Source organism: Eschrichtius robustus, chromosome 15 (genome assembly GCF_028021215.1).
Source record: "Eschrichtius robustus isolate mEscRob2 chromosome 15, mEscRob2.pri, whole genome shotgun sequence".
Taxonomy (NCBI): Eukaryota; Metazoa; Chordata; class Mammalia; order Artiodactyla; family Eschrichtiidae; genus Eschrichtius; species Eschrichtius robustus.
In genome coordinates, this window is record NC_090838.1 from 7,552,434 (window position 1) to 7,576,475 (window position 24,042).

At 44.6% G+C, this 24,042-nt stretch overlaps 1 protein-coding gene across 1 annotated transcript in view; it reads right to left on the minus strand.

Annotated features, from left to right (window-relative positions):
* Positions 1–3,354: 3,354 nt before the first annotated feature.
* The window catches only part of NOL10 (nucleolar protein 10), an 86,477-nt gene continuing 65,789 nt past the window's right edge, over positions 3,355–24,042 (minus strand). The window contains exons 18-21 of the mRNA XM_068565005.1: positions 20,044–20,217; positions 19,534–19,781; positions 10,101–10,203; positions 3,355–4,142 (exon numbers count right to left, since the gene is read on the minus strand). Of these exons, the coding sequence (XP_068421106.1) occupies positions 4,023–4,142; positions 10,101–10,203; positions 19,534–19,781; positions 20,044–20,217 (645 nt within the window). The 3' untranslated portion in view covers positions 3,355–4,022. The remainder of the gene's footprint in view (positions 4,143–10,100; positions 10,204–19,533; positions 19,782–20,043; positions 20,218–24,042) is intronic.

Here is a 24,042-nt window from a genome sequence, read left to right on the forward strand (position 1 = left end):
AAACAATAAACAAGTAAAGCGCTACGAATATTTCTTGTAAAATGATACGATGTCTGGGATCAAAACACTTCAAAACAAAGGGCCAGTGGCCAGGAGTAAAGAGGAAACAGGATGAGCTTCTGTGGTTAATTACTGAAGCTGGATGATGAATGCATACACGGAAGCTCATTAAACTGTTCTCAACTTTGGTTTGTGTTTGAAATTTTCCATAGTAATAAGTCTGTTTGTTTGTTTTTCTTCTCTTAAAGCACATTGAGGTGGGTATCGGTGCTGGGAGCAGGGGTGGGGCAATTCTACACAGGGTGGTCGTGACCTGAAAGGTGAGACAGACATGCCGTGGGCCGACTAGAGAGCGTTCCAGGCAGAGGAAATGGCAGCTGTGGAGGCCCCGGCTTAAGAGAACACTCTGCGTGTTCCAGAAACAGCATCACATGGTGACGAGGAGTAACTGAAGGGGGCGCAGAAGGGCCTGACCACACCATGCCGTGGAGGCTCTGAGGATCTGGGTGTCTGCTCTGAGGGTAGCCCCTGCAGGGTTCTCAGAGGAGAAGGGACCTGATCGGATCTGGTCCGAGTGGAATCCGTCCTCACCCCCGCAGCCCCACACCGGCTCTGTCCTCCGGGCGTGTCAGTGACAGCTCCATCCCTGCCGGGGCCGGGGGTGGGGGGGGGGTGCCCAGCACTGGGGCCGCAGCCTCCTCTGCCCCTCATGCCGCGCCGCCAGCCCAGCCCAAATCCTGCCAACGCACCTTCAAAACAAATCAGGTCCCACCACCGCCTCCGCCCCGTCCAGGCCCCCCCCCCCCCCCCGGCTCACCCAAGGGCCTCGGCGCTTCTGCCCATTCTTCTCACGGCAGCTGGAGGATAAGTGAGGCAGGTCTTTCATGAGGTGGAAACCCGTACAATTGTCTTAGGAACTTTAATCATTTCAGTTGCAGGCGTAGTAAGACGTCCATGAATGGTACTTGAACAGCACGTTACAGTGTGAGGAACATCACAAATAGCACGGCACGTTGGCATCGTGGTAGGTACGGTAATAGTATACAGTTGTTCATACAACAGAAAAATATTTGGAAAGATATACCTTCTACTGTTAGTAGTTACGGATTAGTGGGGAATTTGTTATCCTGGGTACATGTGACTTTGATGAAATAATTCCGTCTCTTATGACTTTAACTGAAGTATCACATGACACAGGAAAGTGTACAAGTCATGAGGGTAGCTGAGCACCCAGGTGAAGGACTAGGACCAGCCAGGTGCCAGCTGCCCCATCACGTCCCCCTTCAACCACTTTCCCCTCTCTCCAGAAGTAACCACTGCCCCAGCTGCTGCAAACAACTTTCTGTTAATAGTCGGAGCCAAAAAAAAACCATATTAGGCATCAGGTTGAGGGTACCAGAGAACGAAGGGGATCTGGCACAGGCAGGCTTAGAGAAGTCATGACTCAGTAACCGCAGGGTGGTCCTGAGGTAAAACCCACGCCCCCAGCTTTAGGCTGGGCGTCTCCTACTGGCTCAGGAACGCCCTGCCCTAGAGAAGCACGCCACAGTATCGGGCTGCTGAGGAAGCTATCAGAAACACAGGGAAATTATGGAGCACGAAACTCATGTTTAACATTTTTAAAACAGAAGACTTCAAAGAAATGGGGGCATTGCAGCAGGTGTTTCAGGAATCGCCACCCTGAAGAGGTGGGGCTGTTTAAGGGGTCGCTAGGGGAACAGCGGGGCCTGGAGGATGTGCTCTGCAGCTTTCTATCTATCCAGCAAGTTTTTCTCGAATGTCCCTCACAGCTTCAGCTCAGGCCCTCCATCTGCCCTTTCAGGAATCCCCCAGAACAAAAGCTGAGGGGCACCTCGCTCTAGGAAAATCTTGATATTAAAGAATATGTTGAGGGACTTCCCTGGTGGTCCAGTGGTTAAGAATCCACCTTCCAATGCAGGGGATGCGGGTTCAATCCCTGGCCAGGGAACTAAGATCCCACATGCCACGGAGCAACTAAGCCCGCATGCCACAACTAAGACCCGACACAGCCAAAAATAAATAAATAAAATATTAAAAAAAAAAAAAGAGTATGTTGAGTTCAGAGGGGCGCGTGTGCGGGGCGGGGGGGTGGGGGTGGCGGCTGCTGAGCGAGCACTTCGTCGAGCGCTCCTGAACCCGTGCGAGGTGCTCGTGCACGTACGGGCCGCGTTCGCTCCGCACCGAAATGAAGCATCAGGCCCACTTACAGGAGGAAACGAGACTCAGAGAAGTTACGGTCAGTGGGCACAGAACTGGTAGCAACAGGCCTGGGACTCCACCCTGGGTCAGGCCGGCCCCGTTGCCAGCGTCCCAAGCGTCCAGAATGGGTCCACACCATCCTCCTGGCCCTGGCAATGCTCCGGACTCAGACGAGCCCTAGCTTCACAGGGCGAATGAGGCCCCTCTGCCAGCTGCAGCACTGCTTCTGGAATCTGGCACATGGTGTACTGGCTCCCCGCGTCACACGGAGGACCCCGAAGAAAGAAGGAAAAGGGGGACCCGGGAAGGCCAGGTGTATGTACGGAAGCGCCTGACCCCAGGAAACAGGTCTGGAGAACAACCCTCAACCCCTGGAGAAAAACTCCAGCTGGCAGTGTCCTTCTCTAACTTCTTCTCAAACTCCCAGCTCCTGAAGACAGCACCGTGGGAAACAGAAAAGCAAGCCACAGAAAGCTGAAGCCCCGTGAATAGCTTAGGGGACCAGCTGAGAAAGGAAAGTACCAAACAGGTGGGGGACCCTCTGGTATCACAACACAAGTTGGGCTGGCTGCCCACGTAACCAGAGTCTCATTCTGGTGACCGTGTCTGTCCACACACACACACACACACACACACGCCTTTTTTCTGGAAACGTACCCTCTCTCTCAGACCACAGAGCTAACAGTGTGCCCCACGCTGTCCCCTGCCTGGGGGAGCAGGCCAGTCTGCACAGAAGCGGAGCTACAACGGGGAGGGGGTGTAGGAAGAGAAGACGGGAGACCTGAGGAGACAGGAGTAATGTTGAAACAGGAGGGAGAAAAGAAAAGAGGGCCGACCGGCCTGAGTTTGGAAGGCCTGGATCCAGGTGTCCCGAGGCAGTAAGGCCCTACAGCCTGGCTGTGTTAATTAACGCCTTTGCCTTTTTGCTCACAGCATTTCAAGTTCGAGTCTATCATCTACAATCCAAAGAGTCACTCTCCCAGTTGTACATAAAGCAACGCACCTCCAAAATCACATTCATACACAGAAAACTAAGGAAACCAAAGTTATTTTTCAAATTAACTCAAGGAATGGGTCTCTCTCCAAGAAGCTGTTCAAATGAAAGCATTTATTTTTATAAACATTTTCTCCAGCCAGTACGTCTCTAATTACACTTAAGAAACAGAATAAAAAAAAAAAAATCTGTATTTAATCTTGTGCCAAGTTAAAAGAATATCCAGTAGCTTCCACTTCTTGTTTTAGACTGTTATTACCATTACTTTATATTCTCTTGGTATAAAAATATGTTTTAAAAAATCCCAAACTAACACATAAACAAGCAACACAGCTACCAGCATATCCTTATAAACATAAACATGACCGACGCTCGCAAGTCAGGCAAGACAGGAATGGCATCTCGGGGTGGCTGATTCATGGATGGCGGCAGGCAGTGCAAGAACGTTTCTGGAAGACCGTCAGTCCTGGTTTTCAGCACAAGAGAACCTCTCATGTCACGGTGCACGTTTCACAATATTCAAAAACCACCACCTCGTTTACTTGATTAAAACCAGGGGAAAGGGGCAATGTTCTCGGGGAGCCACAAGGCACAGAAGCGCCCTGGGGGCACCGCACGGCCAGCGGGCCCAGCCCCGCGGTCTGACCAGAGGCCTGGGACCCGCTGCCAGATGCTGACCCCTGCAGACGCGGCGAGGGTTTCCGCGGGGCTTCGGGAGCGCGCGTCCCCGGCACAGACAACACCCTCTAACGACGGTCAAGTGGGGGAGGCGAGCTCCTCCGAGTCACACGTGGGATCAGTTCCAGACTCAGTGGAACGGCCGTCCTCTCCGGGGCCTGGACCTCAGGTGACCGGCCGAACGGCGGAGGGTCTTCCTCTCTTGTCGGTGCAGTTTCTCAGCCTCCTGCTGCTGCTTCTGCTGTTCCGACTAAAAGAGAAAATTAAATGAGGAGAGAGAAAGAGAAAGGAAAGGCCAACACCCCTTTTTTGTGACCCTCAGAACGCCAACAGCACAACCACCAGTCACTGCCCTGCTCCGGCAGGCACAGCAGGACGAGAGCCAACATTTACCGTCACTGTGAAACCTGAAATCCTAAACCCCTGGGTAAGAGAACGGCCTTGACACACGGGTCTAAACCACACAGTCTGAGGCTGGCTTTCCAACTCCCCACACAACATGGCCCCTCCCAGGAGAGCCAACTTTAAGAGACGCCATTGCTGTCAAGATGTCCACGACTTCTCGTGTAGAACTGTCTTTCGTTTACAAGCCAGAGCCATTCATTAGTTTACTCACACTGTCTTAAAGACACAAAAATACTTCTGTGTCCTGAAAGCGTATAATAACCCACCCATGATTAAGCATTCAGTCTCCAGAGCTGGTTCCAAAGAGTTTTTGGCTATTTCCAAAAAGTCACACTCCCCTTGAAAGGCAGAGATCTACCATTAAATGCTGATAAAGGCTCGGCAGACACATCAGTCACAAGTTCATGGCTGGAGTGGGTGCGTGGGTTCTAGGCGGGCTGCCTGAAAGGCACCGTTCTCAACACTCAGGCGAGAGCCAGACCTCCTCCAAACAGTTTCACTATGTTTAGCAGAAATTCTTAAAAGAGAGGAGTTTCAACGCAGAATCCGCGATGAAGGTAAGAGCTACATAGTTTTAAAAATACTTTTGGTGGTTTGGATAATACAAACTCCTAACCGTGAAGCTCAAAAAAAAATTCTTAGCCGGTGGAACTGACAGAAGGTAACTGTGAAAGCAGTGGCAGGGACAAATTTTTAAAGGTTGAAAAACACTGCCTTATAGACACCTACGTACGCAGCCTGCCTGCCTGTGACCTGTATTTTCCATGCACCTGAAAATACTCATTTGTATTTTAGTCTTGAAGAGAAAGTCTCTGTGTTCACTTCCAGCTGGTATCATTCAATATTTTAAAGAGTTGGAAGGTGAGGGAATCGTGAGAAAGGAAAGCAATTTATAAGACCGAAAAGAGATGAATCGCCCCTATTCTAGGAGACTCTTAGAGATTCCGAATAATTATTTAAGTTCTTTTTCTGATTATTACCATTTCTGCAAAGCCTTTTCAAAATAAAGCCTGCCCTGTGTACTCCTCCCCTTGGCTCTACCTTGGCCCCGTCCCAGCCCGGGGTGCTGTCCGCACCCCACGGGCCCCTCACTGCAGGGGAGGAGCCTCCAGCCACAGGACTTTTTAAAAATAAAAACAGTATGTAGTCTTCTGCTAACTAGAACTTTTCAATAACTTTCCACGGCTCTTAGGATTGAGGTTAAAACTGAACATGACCTACTCACGAGGCCCCACAGGACAGCCCTACACGTCTTTCCAGTTACACCCGAAGCCACAGTTCCCCTCCCCAAGATGGCTGTTTCACACGCGTAGGCGCCTTCAGATCCCCGAGCGCGCCTGGAAGCCTGCCTGCCCCACCCAGGCTCTGACCTGACTCTAGGACCCAGCCTGTCCCTCACTCATCCGCCCCGCACTCCACGGTCCAGGCCAGGCCCCTGACACTCACAGCCCCGGGCCTCCCTGGGAGCACGTCCCACATTACAGTGACGTGACTGTACGTGTAGCCCCCTCTACAGCCTGAGGACTGCGGTGGCAAAGACCAAGTCTGTCTTGTTCTGTGTATCCCCAGCATGTGGCACAGAGCAGGTATTTGATACACATTTATTAACGGAAAAGTCAGACACCCCGAGGGAAACCGCATACTCCCTAGCAGACCAAATAACGGTGTCATCAAGACCCCTGTAAAGTCAGTCAATTTGTTTTTTCATGTTAAAAAGTATCCCTAGGGCTTCCCTGATGGCACAGTGGTTAAGAATCCACCTGCCAGTGCAGGGGACACGGGTTCGAGCCCTGGTCCGGGAAGATCCCACATGCCGCGGAGCAACTAAGCCCGTGCGCCACGACTACTGAGCCTGAGCTCTAGAGCCCGCGAGTCACAACTAGTGACCCTGCGTGCCGCAACTACTGAAGCCTGTGCGCCTAGAGCCCGTGCTCCGCACAACAAGAGAAGCCACCGCGATGAGAAGCCCACGCACCGCAACAAAGAGTGGCCCCCGCTAGCTGCAACTAGAGAAAGCCCGCGCGCAGCAACAAAGACCCAACGCAGCCAAAAATAAATAAATAAATTTATTTTTTAAAAAAAGTATCCCTAAAAAAAGTGCTTCTTGTCCAAATAACTTTGGGAAAATAAAATAAAGATGAACAGGGTGTTCTGGGTGGGGCTTTTAAGTCAGGTGCTGTTATGCGTCTCTAATACAGACATCAGTCGTAGATTTCCCTTATGTGTCTGGTGGCAAAGCCCCTTTCCACGAGGCCCTGCCCACTGGTCCCCACAAGGCAGGAGCCTACGCAGGAGCTCATAAGCAAGAGCGATCGTCCTGCAGACAAACCCCTGTCCAGAAAAACCTCTCATCAGCCCCTTTCTGAAAAGCGGCTGTACTTGGAAGACGTCGCCATCATGTGACCGATGCGCTATGACTGAAGAGCCAACTAGCTCACTCCCCTCCTTGTTCCTGTCCCGACTCCTTCCCCACATCCACAGCAGTCCGGTCACAGGGACAAGGGAGGGTGAGCGCAAACCCACACCCTCGCACTAGCAGCGGCCCAGGGCCCCTGAGGAACTGAGCTACAGGACATCTGAAACACGATTTGGGACCTAATCCCAGTTTTGCCACCTCACAATTTTAAATAATATCAAAGCATAGGTTTTCTCCCTCAATTTGGTTCACACATGAAAAAACTGGGAAAACTCGAGATCTTACCTGACTGTATCGTACCCCTAGTATAAAAAGACGTGTACAAACAAATATACAAACAATTCCCTAAATATTCTTAAATCAAACTAAGACTTAATAGTTCAAATTTTGTTAGTCGAATGATAAAACAGGCATAAGCCAAACACCAATTGACGCATTCCCAAAAATAGTTTCCAAGCCTCTGCTAGACTCAACCACGAGGCTGTTTTAAGTATTTTTTACTTAGTGCTTCTTTTGTTTTCAGGGGAAAAAAAACCCCAAGAAAATCAGAGCCATCTTATTTTCACTTTACCATGAATTACAAACTGATATTCAACTCAGTACCTTCCAATTAAGGGGAAAAAGCGGGAAAGGAGCGTGCACGCCTCCTCCCTGAAGCTCACTCCGAGCCACAGAGGGAGTGCAGGGCCGGGGCGGCCGCGAGCCTGAGGTCCTCCCACAGCTGCCGTGCGCCTGACGCCCCCTCGGCCTCCTGGACTTCAGAGGGAATCGGGAAATGTCTGATGGTACACAGAGAATTTCTAAGAAACCAGGTATAGGCACAATGAGCTCGTCTGAACACACAGCCAGTTTTGGCTTATTTAAATGAGAAGTGTAAGAGTGCAAATTTGCTCTAAATGGAGACAGATTTAACTGAAAAGCTTCTTACACTTAGAATAAAGACGTTCTGAGGGGCGGTGGGAGAAGGGGGGACTTGGAGAAAGGTGGTCAAAAGATACAAACTTCCAGTTACAAGATAACTAAGTCCTAGGGATGTAACGTACAGTGTGATGACTACTGCTAACACTGCTGTATTGTATACATGAAAGCTGTTAAAACAGTAAATCCTAAGAGTTCTCATCACAAGGAAAAAACAATTTTTCTTCCTTTTTTGCTTTTTCTTTTTATTGTATCTATATGAGATAATGGATGGTAACTAAGAAAAAAAATGTCCTTATCGTTTGGCAAGCCTCCTGATGACACCAAGAGAACTGTCAAAGAATAAGAGATGAATGGGAGAGGATGTGAACAGACATTTCTCCAGAGAAAATATACAAATGGCCAATAAGCACATGAAAAGATGCTCTACCCTCATTAGTCACCAGGAAAATGTAAATCAAAACCACAATGAGATACCACTTCACACCCACTAGGATGACTACAATAAAAAAGACGAAGAATAACAAGCGTTGGCAAGGATGGGGATAAAATGGAACCCTCATACACTGCTGGTGGGAATGTAGAATGGTGCCATCGCTTTGGAAAACAGTCTAGCCGTTCCTCAAAAAGTTAAACAGTTATCATATGGCTCAGCAACTCCATTCCTAGGTATATACCCAAGAGAAACAAAAACATGAGTCCATGCAAAAACATATGCCTGAATTTTCACAACAGCATTATTCATAATAACAACAACAAAAAACCCAACCCAAATGTCCATCAACAGATTAAAGGATAAGCAAAATGTGGTATATCCACACAATGAAATATCAGTCATAAAAAGGAATAAAGTTCTTACACATGCTACAACATGGATTAATCTTTAAAACATGCTAAGGTGAAAGAAGCTGGTCGCAAGAGAAGACATGTTGTATGATTATATTTATATACAGTGTCTAGAACAGGCAAATCCATAGGCAGGGGAGATGTTGAGTATGGGGTGACTGCACAAGGGGTTTCCTTTTGGGGCGATGAGGATGGTCCAGATTTAGACAGTGGTAATGAACACCCAACTTGGTGAATATACTAAAACCTCTGAACTGTACACTTTAAAAGGATGAATTTTATGATATGTGAATTATAACTCAATTTTAAAAAAGAATCAGAGGCGGAGTCTTTCTTACTCTTTCCCTCTTGGTGACAATGTATATTAAGGAAGATGGACTAAATGAGAAAAAAAATTTGAAAAACAAAACCATGTAGCAAAAATAGAAAAGAAGTTTTCCCTCTCCTGAGAACAAAGATAAATAAAGGGAACAGTGAACAGGCTAGAGAAGAAACATAACCTGGCCTGCAAGAGTTAATCAATCCTAGTTTCATTTTAACTGTTACTAATCTGTAGTGTCTGTAGTTAGATTTGTCCTTCACAAAGCTAACCTGTCACCCCAATCCTGTGTAATTTACATTCTGCACCTGGTATTTGCTCCCCCTGTAATCTCTTGTAGCAAATCACCCCTTGTAGCTGTTTGCACTTCAGAAAGGAGGTCACAGACCCATAACCCAGAGACTAACGGACCCAATTACCGGGCTGCCGGACCCAATTACCTGGTTGCCTGACTCCAGTGGGGACTGTTTTGAAATAATGCAAGAAGAAGAAGAATGTAAGACCTTCACCATTTTGATCCTTATCACTCACTTCGGACTGCGAACTCCCCTATAAGAATCCCTGAAACTCCCCAGGAAGGGGGGGGGCGGGCACAGTTCTTGAGGCGCTAGCCTACTGTGTCTTCCCTTTGCCTGGCAAAGAAAATAAAAAGCCTCTCTACTTCTTATCTCCCAAACCTCTGTCTCTGTACTTGTACTCGGCATCGGTGCGCAGGGAGCCAAGACTCGGCAACAGCTTCATTCACGAGTTACTAGCAAGTGTTTAAAGCAGCTTATTCCTCCTTCAGTGGGCGCCAGGCATCATCAAAGCCGGCTAAAGAACTGACTCTTACAAGTCAGTTTAGAATAACCTACTACTGACAGAAACTATCTACGCTGGACACGCTGATCCTACTGCCATGAACATATCGGAACTCATCAGATCTTGATCTCCTTTAAGTCCACGTGAGCCTGAACCAGTCCACTATACCGCAGGAGGTCACGACTTCTGCTTTAGAAGGCCCCACTCAGGTGGTCCAGCCACCCAGAAACCACACGGCAGCTCCTCACCAACAGCACCAAGCCTGGGGTCACTGAGGCCCTGTCTCCCTCAGGACACCAGAAACAACGCCAGCTGTGCCGAGGCCAAGCAGTGCGCTTGCAGCCCAGGACGCGTCCTGGCTGCAGGAAAAATGCCTGAAGAGAACACGGCTCCTCAACAGGGGAAAAACTTGGGAAGGCAGCTCTGAGGTCACACACGCACAACACTACTGGAGGCCTATTTTTCTTCTGTAAATTAAAAAAGAACATTAAAAAGCAACTTACCTTCTTTAACGTAAATGTCAATTGTTTGCTGCCAACCGTGGTGTCCGATACACTCAATGTCCCATTTTTCGCTTCGAGTTTCAACCGGTCTTCAAGGGTTTTACTGCAGGAAATTTAAGAGAATGACATATTAATTAGCATTTTGTTTTGATTTACCATTTGAAACAAGTTTTAATTGTAATTGATCACACGAAGAATGATCTTTTACAAATTTGGTAAAGACAGAAAATGGCATTCATTTAATACTATCAATGGAGAGAATTGCGGGCACTCAAACCGTCATTATCCAGACTCAGCAGATCCCTAGTAGAAACAATGGCTGCCCCAAACACCCACTAATTTAGTATTTTAAGTGGTGGTTCCACATATTTCAATGCTTGCTACTTATCTTACTAAAACACATTTCTGAAGCCAAAATGCAAAGGAGCAATATTTCTGAAGCCTGTAATTTACTGTAATGGTCAGCGGCACTTACGCTGCTAAAGCATTTTATATGTAATCCACGCATGAGTTAGGTATGTGAGCATCTCAGCAACTCATTCACCTTCTGCAAAGGAAGCTCTCCAGGTCAAGCCACAGAGACGTGCTATGAGAATTCTGATTTTTCCTTCACTCGGTCTTAGCTCACGGACCACACTCATCACCCACAGTATGAGCAACTTGAAACATGAATACTCGTTTGATTACACAGAGAAAACAAAAGCAGTTACACTGAGGGTAAATTCTATCTGATCCAGCCCTATTCACTGCTACTTCTCCAGGTGTTTTCCTTTCAATTTCTTACCTGAATTACCCTTTCTGACACAATTTGCCCAAATTTCAATTTCATTTCATCTCTTGATCATGTTTCTAAGGTCTCTTTTTATCATCTTTGTCCCTGCTATGGTTTGCTGTGCCCGGCAACTCACTGCCATCTACAACAATCAAGACGTTAAATTTGAATTTTGTACCAGTTATATAAGACTTCATTGAATGTTCTTAAAATAATGTATTACTATAAAATCAGATCATTGTTAAGTTGGTTTAGAGGGAAAAAACAGAATTAAGCCTAAAGATAGACATTTTGAGTAAGTTTTAAAGTTAGCTCTAGCCCTTCTAGAAAAGGCTAAAAAGCAACACCCTCATATCCCTGGGATGAAACTAGGAGGGGAGAAGAGAGGGAACAAAAAACAAGAATACGGTTTTCTCTTCTATTCGGTTCCTTCCTCAAAAAAGAAGTAAATATACTTCCCTTTCCAATCCTCCTTGCACCAACTTAAAACTGAATGCACCCTTTTTAAAAGTTAATATGAAAAAACTTGGTTGAATTTAAAAGGGGGGGTGTGCACTGTATGAAAGGGTCTTCTTTTTCCTGAAATATGATCTTCGTAACTAATTACTGAGGAGAACACAACTCCTAAATGATCCATTAGACAAAGTGACGCGCCTTTGAAATTCTGAAGCCAATGTTTGATGTTTACACCTTTGAAAGCCCTACCTCTAGTTTATGACTACTAGTTAGTACTAAACGTACCTTCTTTACATGATTTGAGACATAAACGTGGTTAGCATAAAAGTGGCACTGTTTTCTAAGCAATAATGTTATTAAGAAGCACTTTTAAAGTACTTCTCATCTTCAAAGTTCTTAACAGACTAACTAATTAATCCTTTCAACATCCCTGAGACAGAAGCGCTTATCCTCTATAGATGGCACAAAGGGAGGCAAGATGTTCTATGACTTGCCCCAGGCCACAGACGGATTCAAGCCTAAAACCAGGATTCCACCTGAAGAATTTCTGGTTTCCAGGCGTGTGTCAGACCATGCCTGATTTATAAAGGTTTGTTCAGGAAATGTGTCCACTAAGTATTCTAAATGACAAGCTTCCACATGACAAACTGAATGAGAAATTAAGGTTTGGTTTCGCCTTTTTTTCACTTAAGCAGAACTCAAAGGTGACGTGTAAACTGACTCCAGCGCGCCTGTGACTCAGCTCTGCACATTCCTCCAGCCCTTCATTGCACTTTTGTTCTTTCCTTTCAGAGCTACAAGTGCTGAGATTTTAAAGGTAACAGGAATTCTGAATAAGTATGGAGCCACTCAGACAAGGTGGTACACAGAGAACACTAATTTGGGAAGAAAAAGACTTTTCAAGTAAATTGTGGGAAATTACTACTCTTTTCAGGATGACCTATTTCCTGCAGATAGGGCAGAGAAGCTCTGGTCTCCTCTCCGTGTACCTGGCCGGGCACCTGCAGCAACTTGTTCTGCCTCGGCTCCTTGGAGAGACCTGAGCTTTAGGAGGAGCCGTGGCAGAGGATCAGACGCAGGGGCCGAGGGCAGAGGCTCCTGCAGTAAAGCAGGTCTCACTTCCCCCCCTTTAAAGTCGGCTCGCGGAAAGCGGCCGTGAACCACCAGTCCCGAAGCCTGAATTCCCGAAGTGTGAATTCACTCAGAGGTGACTGAAGACGCAGTCAGGCCCCTGAAAACTGTCTACTGTAACCGAAGAAGAAAACGCAGAAACCCCCCTGCCCGTCCTCCTCACGTTCGCCCAGCACTGGCCGGCCCTCCCCGTCCTGCTCCTCTTCCTGTCTAGGCTTTGGGTCGCAGGCCTCCGGCTGCTTTGTAACTGACAGTAAAGTTAAGAGGTTTAGGGAAAAAGTACCCCCCTGCCGGTCACAAGATGATCAAAACTCCCCCACATCTGCGGGGACTGCTAAGAAGACAGCCATGGGCCGCAGAAGGTGGAAAGGGACGGGAATGACTCAGTATGGGATGGAGAGGGTATGGGGGGGAAGAACCTAAATGATCAGTACGGCTGCATTAAAAGAATGAAGAAAAATGGGCATAAACTACGAGGGGAAAAAAATCATATTATATATTTATTAGATACCCCAGGACAGCTAAATGATTTACTTCTTTGAGGCTTTAAAAACACACACACACACTAGTATCTATTTCCTTAATTAAAACTAATTAAAAATAATGCTCCTTCACAGAGTTTTTAAATCACTCTGTGAGGAACGGGAGGTAGGGGAGTGGAAGACATACCTAAAGGCACCTGCTTTAGTACAGCTTTGAGAAGAGTGAAATGAGCTTAAGAGAAAGGAATCACCCCACACAGTCTACATCAAAGGGAGTCTAAGAAGAGAATGGAGAAACAGAAGTATTTAAAATTTAAGTACTTCGTTTTAAATACATAACTTTGACAAATATTTACATACACTGTAAATGTTACCGGAAACTATTTCAGTGCTTTCAGTTTGCATACGGTGGCTTCAAAGCCTCTATCTCAGCAGATGTAAGTTCAAGCAACCATGAAATCGGTTATCTCAACTTGCAGCTCAGTTAAAATTTTAGAAGATCCCTAATATCCACTGTTGTTGCGAGTGTGGGGAAACAGGCATCCTGGCAAGAGGGCAAAGGGCCCAAAGCCCTTCTGGAGGCCGATCTGGCCAAATTGATCGCACACCTCTTTTGGTCCAGCAAATTCCATCACTAGGTAAGGCAGTCTAAAGAAATTCTTGCACATGTGTACATATTTATAACTGTGAAAAAGGAAGAGAAAAACAAGAAACAACCTAAACATCCAAAATTAGATAGCATGGCCCAACCATCTTATGAAATATTTATGCAGCCACAAGGCAGACCTCCATGTATTTACAATGAAAAAATTTCAAAACTTATTGTTCAATGAAAAGAGCACGTGAAACAGCAACAAGGTTAGTGTGATCCTTTCATGTCAAAGGCAGAAAAGCTACAACTGTACACGTGAGTGTGTGCATACACGGGAGTGACTGAAATCTAAGAAGGTGCCCAGAGCAGGACCTCAGGAAGGGAGTGTGGGGAAGAAGGGACTCTCACCTTTCATCCTATGCTCCTAAGTATTACAATGATAATATGCTCGTGTATTACTGGAGCACATATTACTGGAGTAATAAAAGATTCTCTTTTTTTTAAAGTGAAAGTTTGGAATTAAACTGCTTTCAAAATTAGATTTTAAAAATGTTTATATTAAAAACGAGACTGCATTCTTTTAGTTCTTATCCACAATCAGTAAGAAAATAGCTGAAGAGTAAAAACTGGCCATAGTTATTTAATTTAAAGTGGATAAGGTTGCAGACATGATAGGCAGCTCACCAAGAGCTACTAAAGTAGCTGGTGAAGAAGATGAGGTCGTCAAAGGCAAAAAATGTCTTAAAAATCTTTGAATTTCCAGGACCTACCACAGGGTAGGTGCTTCAAAGAATGCTCTCATGAATTGGGCTGAAAGGGCCACCTAGCATGTAGTACTTATTACCCAAGAAGAGGGGCTATCCTCAACTACTGAAATTTAGAAAGTTATCCCAAGGACTCTTTCTCTGGGGTTTACCAACAGACACCTCCAATATTCACATCATGCGCCGCTGACCAAGGCTGCCCCAGGTAACTGAAGAGGCTGATGTGCCCAGATTCCTGACGGAGGCCAGCCGGCGTGAACTCCCAATCCTTTCTACCTAGAAACACAATCATCTCCACTCGTCCTGACTTCTCTCCCTTGTCTCTGAAGATGTACTGGTGCTCCTGGCCCCATTCACTCCTGACTGCTCACCTAATTCAGCTCTGCCAGTTCAGTCCAGTCTCTCATTTCTTCACTCTCCCCTTCCTCTCTGTGTACTGATAAGTCACATCTCTCAAGCCTAAAAACCCTTTCCTATCAAGTTACTGGCTCTGAATTCCTTCCTTTCACTGCCAATGTCTTGAAAGAACCATCTATGCTAATTGTTCACAATATTCTTTTATCTCCCATTCATTCATCAATCCTGAGAAATTCATCGCAATAAGACACTCTTCCTACAGCCTTTCTCCAACCTCCATTCCGGGGACTCCCCTGCTCCCCCTGACATTTGTGCCACGCCCCTCTCGGTGAAATTCTCCCCATGCTTGGCTCTTTCGTTTTCCTCCCGCCTCTTGGGCAGCTCCTTAGTAATGTTTACTGCCCATATTCTCCTTTACCAGCCCTCTAAATCAGAATTCTCAGCCCCAGCCTAGTGATATATTCCCGACACCTCTAAAGTCATATGTGTTACTTTGCCTGCACTTGTATGTTGTCAGAGAGGTGTACGGTTTTCATCATAGACGCAAGAAAAATACTTGTTGTTCCCAAGGGCTCCACTCTTAGCCCTCATCTCCCTCTACATAATTGTGGGAAGTCTTTTTTATACCACAGTTTCAGTCCCACAGTGAAGCTGGTATCTCTTATACCAATGTCTCTGGCCCACCTCCTACATTTCCATTTGTCAGCTGGATGTTACCAAGAGGACATTTGGGTCTTGCGGACTTAATGTGCTGAACACCCAGCTCAATACTTTAGCCTTAAATTTGTTTTTCATTCTGTATCCCTTATCTCGGTGGCAACACTGCTAGACATATCAACATCACCCCTGACTCCTCTGATATTAAATTAGTAACCAATGTTGTAGCGTGTGTCTTATTCTTAGACATGCTTACAAATACTCATGCTCCTCTCCACCCCACACTTCAGGCTTTCGTCACTTCCCGCTGAGACTACTGTACAGTTTGTGAGCTGACCTCACAGGCCGTCTCTCCCTGCATTTTCTCTCTAAAACTGCGGTATTTCATAACAGTCTCTGGGAAATAGGGACTTTTTCGCTTATGTTTTTATGTTTATTTTCTACAACAAACATGTACTGCTTTTCCTGTGTAAGTATTTCCATCGTTGGGAGGAGGGGCTGAGCAGATCTGATCACGTTAATCTGAGCCCAAACCCTTCCCTGGCCCGCCAGGACCTGGGTCGGGGCCCAACACGCCTCTCCGGCCGGCTCGTCAGCTGGGCCCCTGCCACTCACTCTGCGCTCCCGCTGCACAACGAGAGTGCTTCCGCGCTTCCCTCACTCCCACGCAGCAGTCCTCTCTCCACGCCGTGCCCTCGGCGAGAATGCCAGCTTTCCCACCCTGCTTTCTGTGCTCATCTTTTTCTGTCAAGAGACCAGTTTTAATAGGACCTCTAATAAAGACGTCCTCAAATCTCTAAAAACTGACCCTCTTTCTCCCTTGTACACGTTCCCCAGGCCTCTGGACAGCTCACGGCGTCAGCGAGAATGGGGATGCTACGGGCATGTGAGCTGTGCTTTTCCTTTCCATCCCCCGGGCCTAGAACAGCACTTTGCTCACATGAGGCACCCGATGAATGCTTGACTGATGAATGGTGGGTGGAGAGGCTGACAGGTGGATGAACAGACACACAAACAAAGCGCAGCATACTGGAAGGCATACGAAAAGGTGCTGACAGACATATGCATTTATCTAAAGCCCTGTTACTACGTCAAGCAAAGGACTCACTCAAGTACCCAGTCGGGATTCACTCTTCACTTTTCCCTTTATAGAAATGCTTTTAAGGTTGGGCAAGTCCAAGTGAACTTTTAAACATAATACACTTGCTTCTGATGTTGTGTTTTGTTGATTGCCTTGTGGTAACTCACAGAATAAACATAAGGAATCACTATAGCTGTCTGAAGGATAAATGGTCCAATGCTTCATTAAACAACATTAAAATATTACAAGTTCAGAATTTGCCAGAATAATCCAGTCAAGACCAGAATTCAATAAGCAGTATGTGCCAAAATGCCAGCAAACTGCAGGCTATTCATACCAAAGGGTTATTACTTTAAGCAACTGGATTTGGCTTTTAAGCTTGTGTAAGTATTATCACTCATATAGCTCCTCTTCTCAAAAAAACTGTTTAACTTATTGACGTTTAACTTAGTAAGAACGTGTAACTGCAGCGCGTTAACTTAGCTATTATTTATCATTAAATACTAAATTTTCATCCCTTTTGTTTTTTACATTAATATCCTACTACAACCCACAGGCAAAACAAGAATGTCAGTGAATTTAGCCATGTCTCCCACCCCGAAATCGTGGCTTCCTGTTACCATGGTTACCCTGAAAACAACTGCTCCCAGATTTTCCTGGGTTTCAGGTAAATGAGTTCTTTTTCAGCAGATCTTGAAAGGGTAACTTCCAGAGTTGCCTGACACGTAGGCGAGGCATAGAAGATTCACACTCTCACAAGGATTTATCAAGTGCCTACTCGGGTCTAGGTACTGATCCAGGAGCTAGGGGTAAATAATGCAAGACAAAAACAGCAGATAATCTAACAAAGAAATTCACTCCACGGAATCAGAATACTGAAAACAAGCAGTCTTCCCTCTGCTTCTGAGTAGGACTCCGAATAAAAATCTAAGAATGACAGCTACATAAAAAGCGAGGTTGCACATATTGCTGATGGAACGTAAAATGAAGAAGCCTCTTTGGAAAACAGTGTGGCAGTTTCTCAGAACGTTAGACATAACGTTACCATGGGACCAACAATCCCACTCCTAGGTACGCAGCCAGGAGAAATGAAAACACATGCCTATGCAAACACACACACAAATGTTCATAGTAGCATTATTTGTGATAGGCAAAAACTGGAAACAACACAAATATCCTTCAACTGATAAATGGATAAATAAAATGTGGTATATCCCTACCCTGGAATATTATTCGGCAATAAAAACTAATGAACTACTGACACATACTACAACATGGATGAACATGTAAAACATCATGCCAAGTAGAAGCAGTTGGACAAAACGCCATGTACTGTATGATTCCATTTGTATGAAATGTCAGGGACTTCCCTGGTGGTCCAGTGGTTAAGAATCTGCCTTCCAATGCAGGGAACGTGGGTTCGATCCCTGGTCGGGGAACTAAGATCCCACATGCCGCAGGGCAACTAAGCCCGTGCGCCGCAACTACTGAGCCCCCGTGCTCTGGAGCCCATGCGCCTCAACTGGAGAGAAGCCCGCGTGCCCCAACTAAGACCAGACGCAGCCAAATAATAAATAAATAAACATTAAGGAAAAAAAGAAATGTCAGAATAGGCAAATCTATAGAGGCAGAGAATAGATTAGTGGATGCCGGGGATGGGGTGGGGTAAATGGGGGTGAATACCAATGGGGTAAGGAATTTTGTTTGGGGGTGATGAAAATGTTTTAAAACTGACTGCGGTGGTGGCTGCAGAACCCTGTGAATAGGCTAAAAACCAACGACTTACACACTTTAAGTACGTGACCTCTATGTTATATAAACTATATTTCAAGAAAGTTGTTATGAAAAAAAAAAGTGAGGTTGGCAGGTAAAGAAAATTTCTTCAAAAGATATTAAGCCTATTACTAGATTCTTTGTCTACCAACGTCTCTTTTGTTAAGTCAGAACCAGAATTTCTAGGTGCTCCTGGATCTAAGTTGAAGGGTTTGCTCAACATTTGGTTTCCCAGATATTTGCCAGAAACTGCTGAAATAAAGATGAATAGGCATATCTCCATTCCAGAGACAAGTCAGCCTGTCTATCAATATCCTCCCCACCTTTTCCCCCTTCTTCTGTCTGAAAAACCACATTTTTCAAAACGGGAAGGTGGGAGCTAGAAAAGCACGGGGCACAGCGCTGGTATTGCCCCTGACCTAATGCCTCGCCGGTCTTGCTCGGGTCCTCCTCCTCCTCCCCTTGCCTTGGCCCCCCAGACCTTTAGGCTCTTCTTACAAGGTACTCTACTCTGACTGGCTATCACATCCAAATCCTGTATATCAATACTCAGCCTAGAAATTCTCAAAGCAGAGACCTGGGTGACTTAGAGCTTATACACGTTTTGGGCTTACGTACCCAGCTAGTTCCTTACTTAGACACCTGACAACTGAAACTGTTCAAATAATACCACTTCTTTTAAGGTTGATTTTTTTATTGTGGTAAAATATATATAACATAAAACTCACCATGTTAACCATTTTTCAGTGAACAGTTCAGTGGATAGTCACACTACTGTGCAACCATTACCACTGCCCATTTCTAGAACTTTCTTATCATTCCAAATTGAAACTCTGTATCTCATTAAGCAATGTCTCCCCACCCCTCAACCGCTGGCAACCACCATTCTACTTTCTGTCTCTATGTGTTCAACTATTCTAGAATACCACTCTTTCTGATCTCTCAGTTTTCCTACAAGAGACTTAAAATTCCTGGCAAATTTTCCAAGTGACCTTTTTAATAATCAGGTAAACTACGATGACGGTAAACATAACTGAAATTCTAACTTTTAAAAATAACTTCCTGTTAAAGAAGTTGTTACCTCTTAATTACCACCATAATTTAAGAGAGTGGCTTCTGCAGTATAAAAGTGATCCAATGTATATATTTACCAATACTCATGGGGCCACACCCTGCACCTTACTGTATGTAAACTGTACCTCAAAAAGTTGTTAAAAATAATCACAGTAAAGACCAGTGTATTTCCCCTCAGGCCTTGTGGTGCTTCCCTCACATTAACTCCAAAGATCCAAATGCCACCTTTAGGGCAAGGAGAAAAGCAAGGCTGGGACAACTCGACGAACCATCACTGAAGGCTGTGCTACTCACTTCATCAGCTTCTGCTTTGTGGCAGGATCTCTGAAGCTTCTGAATTCTTCGCCTGCTTTGATCTCATAAAACTGGGGCTTGAGGACCGTCTGCTGGTCCTCCCTGAGCCGTTCCTGCCGCTTCACTTTTTCCTCCTGTTGGAGAAGTCGGCGCTGTTTCCTGACCTCTGCAACCCAGGCTTTTTCATCATCCGAACTCTCAGAACTTTCTGCATCACTTGGTTTTCCTTCCGGTTCTTCCTCCTCTTCCTGAAAATAAAAATAGTAAGAAGCAGCTCCTCTCCCCCAACCAAAAACACTGACACACTATTTTCTCTTAAACAGCATTAGCCCATCAGAGTACGTGACATCGCATGCATCGGAAAAAAATCTTTAATTAAATAAGATATATTCCTAAGCTGAAGGTCAAACAAATTACAGCCCAAGTTTGTTCAAAGACTCTTTCAACTTACACAGAAAACTTTATTTTAAACAAACAGGAGCAAATTCTAAATGATAAAGAGTACATTACTTTTTCATGAAGTTCCTGTTGCTCTAAGAGTCTTAGTTTCTTCTTCCTTTTTTCACAAAGTTTGGAAACAAGTGGATTCAAAAGCCTAAATTCTTCACTCTCTTCGTCTACTTGGAAGTCAGGGTTCTCAAACATAACTTTAAATCGATCATCGGTGAGAATATTAGGAAGGCTCTATAAGAAAAAGAATGTCAAAATTTTAAGTTAATATTGGAATAAAATCTGACCAGAAAGATGGCTTAAAAACATTTTACTCAATAATAAATTAATAAGCTACATAAAGCACAACTTATTAAATTATTATGAAATTGTTAAAAGAATCAGTTTCCAGAACTTTCTAATTGCTTATCTCTTACCCACAATCAAATTCTATTCACCTATTTCACAGAAAATATGTATTAGTTGGCCGTTGCACACAATGAGCTAAGACTGAGTCTTCTGGCCTAACTTTATGCTTAATACATTGGAAAGAATTTTCTTCAATTAACATTTTTGGATGCAAAAACATTTTTCAAGAAAATACATGTTTTTGAAACATGGCTTTTTAAGCATAGCTACTATACTGAATGAAAGTTAGTGAGACTTTCAACTTCATATTCTAAAACCGGGAGAGGAAGTATGCATCAATAATAAGTCAAGAATTAACAAGGTGGGGAGCTGGTGGTGTAAGTTTACTGACTCTGAGTTACTCGGAAACCTAAGGGATATTTCCTTTCCTCACAGGACAGCCTCGTCGATCTTTTTCTCCTAGGCCATTTAATTGTTCTCAAAGGATATAATGTGAGACTGCGATTTTGACATAATAAAACTTTACTATTGAGTCCCATTTTGGATAGCTCAGGACTGACACTGCATTCCCTTTTATTTATACCACTCTGAACAGAAACATTTTCTAGAAGGTACTGTAAACTTATCTGTTCACTTAAACAGATGATAATCTTATACGCTCAGGGCTCTCCTATTGTTCCTTATCTGCAATAGGCTTGGAAACCAGATAAATTAACCTACTTAACATGGTTTGTAAAGAAAACAGCCTAAGCACAGGCTGGAAAAAATGAACCTGTTTGTGGTAAACTATGGCTCTACTTAACAGACTTTATTTTACTGGCTGCTTCTCCACTACTGGGAGTAAATAAGGTTGTAAGTAGTTGAGCTCAGAATGTTGTATAACTGAGCTACACAAAAAATTGGTAAACCATGAGACATTAAGGAACTTGGGTTGTTTATTACCCGTATGTACCTAAAATCTGACAAACCCTTACTAAAATTCTATGATATACTGAATATATATTTGAGATATATCGAAGTCTTCCCTAAGTATCATTTCCAAGACAGATTTAGATTCAAGGAAGAAACAAAGATAGGTAAGTTCTAGCTCCTGATCCCAAGGCATCCACAACCTAATGAGCAAAAAACAAACAAACCTCTATGCTACAAGGCACCTTAAAAAGGATGCTAAACAGAGTTGAAAGTGCTCTAGGAGCAGAGAGGTAAAAAGTAATTCCAACAAGGTACACCTCAGAAGGGTTCACAGGGGATATGCATCGGGGAGGAAGCTTAAAAGATGGGTAGTTTTCAACAGATAGAAATTTGGGAAGAACATTTCCAGACCACTGAGGAGTGGTGAACAGTCTAATGCAATAGATAATGCAAGGATAATGGCAAAATTTGAAAAAGCAATTCTTGATCAGGCCAGATTGTAAAGAATTTTAAATACCGTGGCCTTATTCTGCAGGTAAGGGGAAACTATTAGGGAACAAGAGGATAAGGAGGAGAAAGATACAGACAGAAGAGTGCATCAAGAATCTCAGATGACAGGGCTTCCCTGGTGGCGCAATGGTTAAGAATCCGCCTGCCAATGCAGGGGACGCGGGTTCAAGCCCTGGTCTGGGAAGGTCCCAAATGCCGCGGAGCAACTAAGCCCGTGCGCCATAACTACTGATCCTGTGCTCTAGAGCCCATGAGCCACAACAACTGAAGCCCAGGTGCCTAGAGCCCGTGGTCCACAACAAGAGAAGCCACCGCAATGAGAAGCCCACGCACCGCAACAAAGAGTAGTCCCCGCTCGCCGCAACTAGAGAAAGCCCGCGCGCAGCAGCAAAGACCCAACGCGGCCAAAAATAATAAATAAATTAAATAAATAAATTAAAAAAAAAAAAAAAGAATCTCAGATGACAAAAAGAAGCCTGCTTTGCGATTCTGCAGCAGCGTGCTACATGATGGGCTGTTGAGGGAGAAACCAGAGTCATGAGGAAGACGAAGAGGCCTCTTGAGGAAACTGGGAAAAGAGACAGGGCCTGAGTTAGGGCAACTGGAATCTAAGGGTGTTTTAGGAAAGGATGATAGTGAGATACACTTCTAAGTTCGAATTGATAGATACAGCTACAGATGAGATGGGAGGAGGAAGACTGAAAAAGAGGGTTAAAAATTTCTCTCAAGTGTCTAGCTTAAGTGACTAGAAAGCTGGAGATACAGTAAGTCAGGATCCATCATTGGAGATGATCAGAAAAAGAGGCATAGGATGGAATAAAGGACAAGAAATTATGTACCAAGAAACCAAGACACCCAGTAGCTAAATAGTAAGTACACCGTGGTACATTCAAACAACGGAGTATTATTTAGCGCTAAAAAGAAAGAAGGGGGCTTCCCTGGTGGCGCAGTGGTTAAGAATCTGCCTGCCAATGCAGGGGACACGGGTTCGAGCCCTGGTCTGGGAAGATCCCACATGCCGCGGAGCAACTGGGCCCGTGCGCCACAACTACTGAGCCTGCACACCTGGAGCCTGTGCTCCTCAACAAGAGAGGCCGCGACAGTGAGAGGCCCGCGCACCGTGATGAAGAGTGGCCCCCGCTTGCCGCAGCTAGAGAAAGCCCTCACACAGAAACGAAGACCCAACACAGCCAAAAATAAATAAATAAATTAAAAAAAAAAAAAAAAAGGAAAATACTCAACTATATGCTAAAAAAAAAAAAAAAAAAAGAAAGAAGGTTTTCAGCCACAAAAAGACATGGAGGGACCCTAAATGCATATTATTAAGGAGAAAGAAGCCAATAGGAAAAGGCTACGATCCCAACTATATGACACTGTAGAAAAGGTAAAACAATGGAGACAGTAAAAAGATCAGTGGTTGCCAGGGCTCAGTAGGAAGGGATGAATAGGTAGAGAGCATAGAGGATTTGAGGGGATGTGAAAATATTCTGATGTTCTAATAGTGGATACATGTCATTATACATTTGTCCAAAACCATGGAATGAACACCACCAAGAGTAAACCCTAATGTAAACTGTGGGCTTCCGGGTGATTATGATGTATCAATGTAGGTCCATCGATTGTAACAAATGTTCCCTCTGGTGGGAGATATTAATGGGGGGAGGGGGGATTATGCATGTGTCGGGGCAGGGGTATATGGGAAATCTCTGTACCCTCCTCTTGATTTTGCTGTGAACGTAAAACTGTTCTAAAGTAAAAATTGTCTTAAAAAAAAATCCAGTGCATGAGAAAAGTTAAACAAAGAAATTATGTTCCATTTAAGACTGGTTAACTCAGTCTATGGCTCAAGGAGAACATCATCTGGATTCTGATGGACACCATTAGGTGCCTAAAATCAAGGCACCAGGACTCAGGAGAGAAGAGGGGGATAAACCAGATAAATTTTGGAGTTACCTGTAAACACAGGATACGTAATACTGCCAAAGACCACATGAATAGCTATTGGCCTGTTATACATTTTCAGGTTTCATGTATATACATATAAATCCCAAGGGAAATCTTTTCTTTTTCATCTTACTGTATTATTAAGTTATCACATTTAACAAATAACTGAGAAACATGTTAGAAAAGGATATGTTGGCTAGTATTCTTTTTTTCCCTTAATTTAAAACAAATAAGTTGCATTGCCTAAAGACAAGTATGCCTTAGAAGAACAAATATAAAATAAAAACTCTTCTAACCCAGCTGTAAAAATATTTCCATCAGAGAGTTTCCTAGTCTAATTGTTTG